Here is an 8,285-nt window from a genome sequence, read left to right on the forward strand (position 1 = left end):
GGGGGGCGGGCGTCGCCGCGGGGGGGGCACCCCGCCGGCGTAGTGTCGGCCAGATTGCGGGCGGCGTGGCACGTGCTGCCGGCGAGGAGGAGCGCGCACGCCATGATCACGGCCAACATGCTCGCGTTGGAAGCCATATCGCTAGAACTAGCGAAGGAGAACTGTTGAGAGATGGTTCTCTCTCTCTCTTTTGTGTAGCAGGTGACTGCAAGATGTTGCTTGTGCTCTGCTGCGTTGTATGAACATGGGTCAATGGCTGGAAATTTATACAGTTCGAAGTGATCGTGTGATTAGGTCGGTTGTTGGGCAGATTCAGAATGTCTGTGCGTGCGTCGTCAGTCCAAAAAGGGAGGTGCTTTGTGTGGTCGAGGTACGTAGAGGTGGTAGCTACAATTTTCTTGGTTTAGGTGAAGAGCTGGCCGGCTCTGCAGCTTCGATTTGCTCAACCGTCTATGATTATTCGTACCATCATTTCTCAACTGCCTTAGTCACACGTCCTCGCGCGAAGGTGCATTGACGGTATTGTATATCTTCAAAACACAGTGCCATTCGTGGGATTGACTTGTAGAATCTGCTGGTAGCATCATAGATTTTCATGCTACGGGAGTGTCTCTAGTTGCAAGTCACTGGTCGATTGTATCGTACCTGCTTCACTCTGTTTTCCTACTTTCTTTTCCAAACGCACGGCATTTTTACCCTTTCTATATAGATTTTGTTTTGAGGACAGGGTGTTGACCCGTTGGTTGGGCAGCTGAGGTTGCTGCCAGCCCATCCAAGTTCAAGTCTTGGCACGGACGCGCGCGGTGCTGACGGAGTTTCTCCTATAAAGAAAAACCAACGAGGGTTAGCCTTTGGGTTGGTCCCATTTTTTATATAGATTTTGTTTTAAAAAATTATTTTCAGTTTATTATGGAAAACTAGGTAAAAAGGATACAAATGAGACCAAACCCATTAAAACTTTTTTTTTGCGGGTGAATAACTTGTATTACTCAACTCATAGAATAAAATCATCAGTAAAACAATGGCACCACAATGGCACCACAGGGCCATGCCCATTCTCGAGACACCATGACCACACCCGCTCCTGCCGACGGGGCGGCAGACATCACAAAAGCACGTCGAACACACGTGCACAAACCAACAGCGACCCACTCTATTTCTTTAGGAAGACTCGGAGTTTCGAAATTTTCCTTGTCGCATCCATTGTCAATGGACGACTTGGCCAGGAGGAATAAGCATGTAGGTTTGCTAAAACCAATGCAAATGATTTTGAATAAAAGACTGTTAATCTTCCTGCTATCAGATTTGCACTTATATTCAAGTTGCTCTGTGTTTTTAATTGATCTGCATTTATTCGAGTTGTTCTTTATTTTTGAGAAAAACATGAGGAACTAGCTGGCGGATTTGCTAAAATCCAGGTGGCTGTTATGCAATTAGATTTGAGTTTGTTGTGTGCTTTGAGAAAAATAATTTGAAAAGCGTGCAAACCTACGAGGCCTTGAATCTGCAATCTGCCACTTCCTTTGAGTATGCTCACCGATTGAACTCTGAATCTGTAAGAAAAACTTATTGGGCTTTGACACCGCCAACTGCCAGTTTGGTCAGTAAGCCATTACCATCAAGCTACATTGTTTGGTCGAAAATAAAATAAATCAAGCTGCATTGTTATTTGCTGACGGAGTTTCTCCTATAAAGAAAAGCCAACGAGGGTTGGTCTCATTTTTTTATATAGATTTTGTTTTCAAAAATTGTTTTCAGTTTATTACGAAAAACTAGGTAAAAAAGGATACAAATGAGACCAAACCCACTAAAACTTTTTTTTGCGGGTGAATAACTTGTAATTACTCAACTCATAGAATAAAATCATCAGTAAAACAATGGCACCACAGGGCCATGCCCATTCTCGAGACACCATGACCACACCCGCTCCTGCCGACGGGGCGGGCGACATCACACAAGCACGTCGAACACACGTGGAGTTTCGAATTTTTCCTTGTCGCATCCATTGTCAATGGACGACTTGGCCAGGAGGAATAAGCATGTAGGTTTGCTAAAACCAATGTGAATGATTTTGAATAAAAGACTGTTAATCTTCCTGCTGTCAGATTTTCACTTATATTCAAGTTGCTCTGTGTTTTTAATTTATCTGCATTTATTCGAGTTGTTCTTTATTTTTGAGAAAAACATGAGGAACTAGCAGGCGGATTTGCTAAAATCCAGGTGGCTGTTATGCAATTAGATTTGAGTTTGTTGTGTGCTTTGAGAAAAATAATTTGAAAAGCGTGCAAACCTACTGGGCCTTGAATCTGCAATCTGCCACTTCCTTGGGGTATACTCACCGATTGAACTCTGAATCTGTAAGAAAAACTTATTGGGCTTTGACACCGCCAACTGCCAGTTTGGTCAGTAAGCCATTACCAATAAGTTACATTGTTTGCTCGAAAATAAAATAAATCAAGCTGCATTGTTATTTGCTGACAGAGTTTCTCCTATAAAGAAAAGCCAACGAGGGTTGGTCTCATTTTTTAATATATATTTTGTTTTAAAAAATTGTTTTCAGTTTATTACGAAAAACTAGGTAAAAGGGGATACAAATGAGACCAAACCCACTAAAACTTTTTTTTGCGGGTGAATAACTTGTAATTACTCAACTCATAGAATAAAATCATCAGTAAAACAATGGCACCACACGGCCATGCCCATTCTCGAGACACCATGACCACACCCGCTCCTGCCGACGGGGCGACAGACATCACAAAAGCACGTCGAACACACGTGCACAAACCAACAACGACCCACTCTATTTCTTTAGGAAGACTCGGAGTTTCGAAATTTTCCTTGTCGCATCCATTGTCAATGGACGACTTGGCCAGGAGGAATAAGCATGTAGGTTTGCTAAAACCAATGCGAATGATTTTGAATAAAAGACTGTTAATCTTCCTGCTGTCAGATTTGCACTTATATTGAAGTTGCTCTGTGTTTTTAATTGATCTGCATTTATTCGAGTTGTTCTTTATTTTTGAGAAAAACATGAGGAACTAGCAGGCGGATTTGCTAAAATCCAGGTGGCTGTTATGCAATTAGATTTGAGTTTGTTGTGTGCTTTGAGAAAAATAATTTGAAAAGCGTGCAAACCTACTGGGCCTTGAATCTGCAATCTGCCACTTCCTTTGAGTATGCTCACCGATTGAACTCTGAATCTGTAAGAAAAACTTATTGGGCTTTGACACCGGTAACTGCCAGTTTGGTCAGTAAGCCCTTACCATCAAGCTACATTGTTTGCTCGAAAATAAAATAAATCAAGCTGCATTGTTATTTGCTGACGGAATTTCTCCTATAAAGAAAAGCCAACGAGGGTTGGTCTCATTTTTTATATAGATTTTGTTTTAAAAAATTGTTTTCAGTTTATTACGGAAAACTAGGTAAAAAGGGATACAAATGAGACCAAACCCACTAAAACTTTTTTTTGCGGGTGAATAACTTGTAATTACTCAACTCGTAGAATAAAATCATCAGTAAAACAATGGCACCACAGGGCCATGCCCATTCTCGAGACACCATGACCACACCCGCTCCTGCCGACGGGGCAGCAGACATCACAAAAGCACGTCGAACACACGTGCACAAACCAACAGCGACCCACTCTATTTCTTTAGGAAGACTCAGAGTTTCGAAATTTTCCTTGTCGCATCCATTGTCAATGGACGACTTGGCCAGGAGGAATAAGCATGTAGGTTTGCTAAAACCAATGTGAATGATTTTGAATAAAAGACTGTTAATCTTCCTGCTGTCAGATTTTCACTTATATTCAAGTTGCTCTGTGTTTTTAATTTATCTGCATTTATTCGAGTTGTTCTTTATTTTTGGGAAAAACATGAGGAACTAGCGGGCGGATTTGCTAAAATCCAGGTGGCTGTTATGCAATTAGATTTGAGTTTGTTGTGTGTTTTGAGAAAAATAATTTGAAAAGCGTGCAAACCTACTGGGCCTTGAATCTGCAATCTGCCACTTCCTTTGAGTATGCTCACCGATTGAACTCTGAATCTGCAAGAAAAACTTATTGGGCTTTGACACCGCTAACTGCCAGTTTGGTCAGTAAGCCCTTACCATCAAGCTACATTGTTTGCTCGAAAATAAAATAAATCAAGCTGCATTGTTATTTGCTGACGGAGTTTCTCCTATAAAGAAAAGCCAACGAGGGTTGGTCTCATTTTTTATATAGATTTTGTTTTAAAAAATTATTTTCAGTTTATTACAGAAAACTAGGTAAAAAGGGATACAAATGAGACCAAACCCACTAAAACTTTTTTTTGCGGGTGAATAACTTGTAATTACTCAACTCATAGAATAAAATCATCAGTAAAACAATGGCACCACAGGGCCATGCCCATTCTCGAGACACCATGACCACACCCGCTCCCGCCGACGGGGCGGCGGGGCGGCAGACATCACAAAAGCACGTCGAACACACGTGCACAAACCAACAGCGACCCACTCTATTTCTTTAGGAAGACTCGGAGTTTCGAATTTTTCCTTGTCGCATCCATTGTCAATGGACGACTTGGCCAGGAGGAATAAGCATGTAGGTTTGCAAAAACCAATGCGAATGATTTTGAATAAAAGACTGTTAATCTTCTTGCTGTCAGATTTGCACTTATATTCAAGTTGCTCTGTGTTTTTAATTGATCTGCATTTATTCGAGTTGTTCTTTATTTTTGAGAAAAACATGAGGAACTAGCAGGCGGATTTGCTAAAATCCAGGTGGCTGTTATGCAATTAGATTTGAGTTTGTTGTGTGCTTTGAGAGAAATAATTTGAAAAGCGTGCAAACCTACTGGGCCTTGAATCTGCAATCTGCCACTTCCTTTGAGTATGATCACCGATTGAACTCTGAATCTGTAAGAAAAACTTATTGGGCTTTGACACCGCCAACTGCCAGTTTGGTCAGTAAGCCATTACCATCAAGCTACATTGTTTGCTCGAAAATAAAATAAATCAAGCTGCATTGTTATTTGCTGACGGAGTTTCTCCTATAAAGAAAAACCAACGAGGGTTGGTCTCATTTTTTTATATAGATTTTGTTTTAAAAAATTGTTTTCAGTTTATTACGGAAAACTAGGTAAAAAGGGATACAGATGAGACCAAACCCACTAAAACTTTTTTTTTGCAGGTGAATAACTTGTAATTACTCAACTCATAGAATAAAATCATCAGTAAAACAATGGCACCACAGGGCCATGCCCATTCTCGAGACACCATGACCACACCCGCTCCTGCCGACGGGGCGGCAGACATCACAAAAGCGCATCGAACACACGTGCACAAACCAACAGTGACCCACTCTATTTCTTTAGGAAGACTCGGAGTTTCGAAATTTTCCTTGTCGCATCCATTGTCAATGGACGACTTGGCCAAGAGGAATAAGCATGTAGGTTTGCTAAAACCAACGCGAATGATTTTGAATAAAAGACTGTTAATCTTCCTGCTGTCAGATTTGCACTTATATTCAAGTTGCTCTATGTTTTTAATTGATCTGCATTTATTCGAGTTGTTCTTTATTTTTGAGAAAAACATGAGGAACTAGCAGGCGGATTTGCTAAAATCTGGGTGGCTGTTATGCAATTAGATCTGAGTTTGTTGTGTGCTTTGAGAAAAATAATTTGAAAAGCGTGCAAACCTACTGGGCCTTGAATCTGCAATCTGCCACTCCCTTTGAGTATGCTCACCGATTGAACTCTGAATCTGTAAGAAAAACTTATTGGGCTTTGACACCGCCAACTGCCAGCTTGGTCAGTAAGCCCTTACCATCAAGCTACATTGTTTGCTCGAAAATAAAATAAATCAAGCTGCATTGTTATTTTCTCCCGTTCCAGCTTGTTTCAAGTATTAGCTTTATCCTAAGTCAATTTTTTTAACTTTGAATAAGCTTAGATAAAAATATATTAACATCTACAGCACCAAATTAGTTTCATTAGATTGTTCACAAAATATATTTGCATACTATATCTACTTGATTACAGCCTATTTGATATTCTAAATCTTAGCATACTTTTCAATATACTTGATTATAGTAAACATTAAAAAGGTTGATTTAGAATAAAACGAGAACATCAAGTAATTTGGAACCGAGGAAGTACTACTAATGTTTGTTTCCCCTACAAAAGAAATATATGAATGTTTGTGTTTATTTTTGTTTCCAAATGGGTTTCACTAATTTATCTTTGGCACCTATATTTTTTCTATCTTTTGTAGTTGTTTTTGTCTATCGTGTATGGGAATAAATTGTGCATCTTCAGTTTTAAGGTGCAAATCTAGTTTTTGTAAGCAATTAAAATCTTGTGTGCATTTGCGCTTTCGGTGAAGTTACACTATTGTATGGTTCAATCATTTTTATATTTTGGCGCAAATTTTGTATAATCGTACTTTTATTTTAGTGCAATTGCATTTTTTGTAATTACTCTCCCTTATGCAATTTGCACTATTTCGTGTTATCATCCCTTTTGTTGTAATTGCACTACTTTGTGCAATTTGCAACTTTTCAGTCACATTTTTTGGGGTGCAATTGCACTTTTAAATTTTTGGGCAATTCACTATTACTTTTGGTGCAGGAAAAAATAAACAAAATTCCTAATGGTTAGCTCAGAAAGAGCTAGATGACCTCTCTTATATTTTGCAGCACCTCAGAGGACTGAGACAATTGTACAATCACTCATTATTAGAGTTATAAAAGACAAAGATAACATATCTTAAATAGTAAATTGTATTTAAGAAGATCAAGAAATACATACAATGGGACAAAATTCTCAACATTCAAACACTACCAATACATATACTCTGGGACGTAAAAGAAAGGCAACAATTACTGATACTGTGAAGTCTGTGATACATCGCATATAAAACACCAAGCTTGCATGCAAGAAAATGTACGTCGTGTCCACGGAGTGACCTGGCGCCACTCTCACACGAACGGCACCCTATCGTAGATGTGGACAGGGCGACAGCACCGTTGCGTGGACGTGCCTACGCTGACGGGGGCGGCGCCGCGAACGGCATAGGCACGTTCACAGTCGGGACGAACGGCAAGGGCGGCAGCGTCACCTTGGGAATGACAATAGCGGGCATCGGCGCCATGGTCACCTGCGGCACGGTGGGGAGGGTGACCTTGGGCATGGGCGGCAGGACCGCCTTGGGCACGACGATGGAGGGCATGGGCGGCAGTGTCACCTGCGGCACCGTGGGTAGGGTGACGGACGGCATGGGTGGCATCAGGGTGACCGTGTCCGTGGGCACGGCAGGCAAGGTCGGCACGGCCGGCAGGCCAGGGACGGCGCTAGCAGCCGGAGCGGCAGCCGCGGGGGGCGTGTCGGCCAGGTTGCGAGCGGCGTTGCAGGTGCTGCCGGCCAGGAGGAGCGCGCACGCCATGATCATGGCCAACATGCTCGCGCTGGAAGCCATGGCTAGAGCTAGCGGTTGTACTAGTCAGAGATAGTATTCTCTCGTACGTGTGCGGTGTGCTGGTTGCAAGATGTTGCTTCTGCTCTGCTGCGATGTATGAACATGGGTCAATGCCTGGCAATTTATATCCCCGGGTAAACGTTGTGATTAGGACATTAGGTTGGTTGTTGGCCAGATTGAGAGTGTTTGTGCGAGCGTCGTCAATCCAAAAAGGGTAGCGCTTTGTGTTGTGTGGTCGAGGTAGCTAGGGCCTAGGTGATAGCTACAATTTTCTGTGTATAGGTGAGGAGGGGAGCTGGCCGGCGCTGCAGCTTCGATCTGCTCAACCGTTTCGTTCCTGCCATCATTTTTCAACTGGCGTCGTCATGGTGCCTCGCGAAGGTGCCCTTGCTCTGGCAGTACTGCACTACTGTGTATCTTCGGCGTATATACAGTTTGGATATTTCTCCAAGCTCCAAGGTGAAATCGGCACCACTGTCTCATTCGCGAATAAGATGACAAAATGTATATATCAATGTGCCATAGTTGATCAAATAATCAACTGTAATATGTGGTTAGATGATTAGAAGCGTTGTTGCACCCTCAGCTCACTAGAGATCAAACCCTAGATTTGACACATGTGTATCTCGTAAAGATCGATTATTCTTTCGGTGGGAGAGGCGACCTACACACAAGGCCTTTGTGGCGACTTTGAATAGATCACACAAGGTCAATACCGTGCTGAAGTTTATACAGACAAGGTCAATAGTACGACACAATTTATTGGTTGGAAAATCTTAAGTTCCTGAAATGTTATAAAAATTGGGAAAGATGGTTTCTCTCCCAAAAAA

The 8,285-nt window shown here is 41.8% G+C and overlaps 1 protein-coding gene across 1 annotated transcript; it reads right to left on the reverse strand.

Moving 5' to 3' along the window:
* Positions 1–6,742: 6,742 nt before the first annotated feature.
* LOC125529374 (protein PELPK1-like) lies at positions 6,743–7,564 on the reverse strand. Its single transcript, XM_048693790.1, has one exon. It carries the CDS (start codon positions 7,453–7,455, stop codon positions 7,021–7,023), a length of 435 nt encoding a protein of 144 aa, XP_048549747.1. The 5' UTR covers positions 7,456–7,564; the 3' UTR covers positions 6,743–7,020.
* Between the last annotated feature and the right edge of the window lie 721 nt (positions 7,565–8,285).

Source organism: Triticum urartu, unplaced genomic scaffold (assembly GCF_003073215.2).
Source record: "Triticum urartu cultivar G1812 unplaced genomic scaffold, Tu2.1 TuUngrouped_contig_5559, whole genome shotgun sequence".
NCBI classification, from domain to species: domain Eukaryota; kingdom Viridiplantae; phylum Streptophyta; class Magnoliopsida; order Poales; family Poaceae; genus Triticum; species Triticum urartu.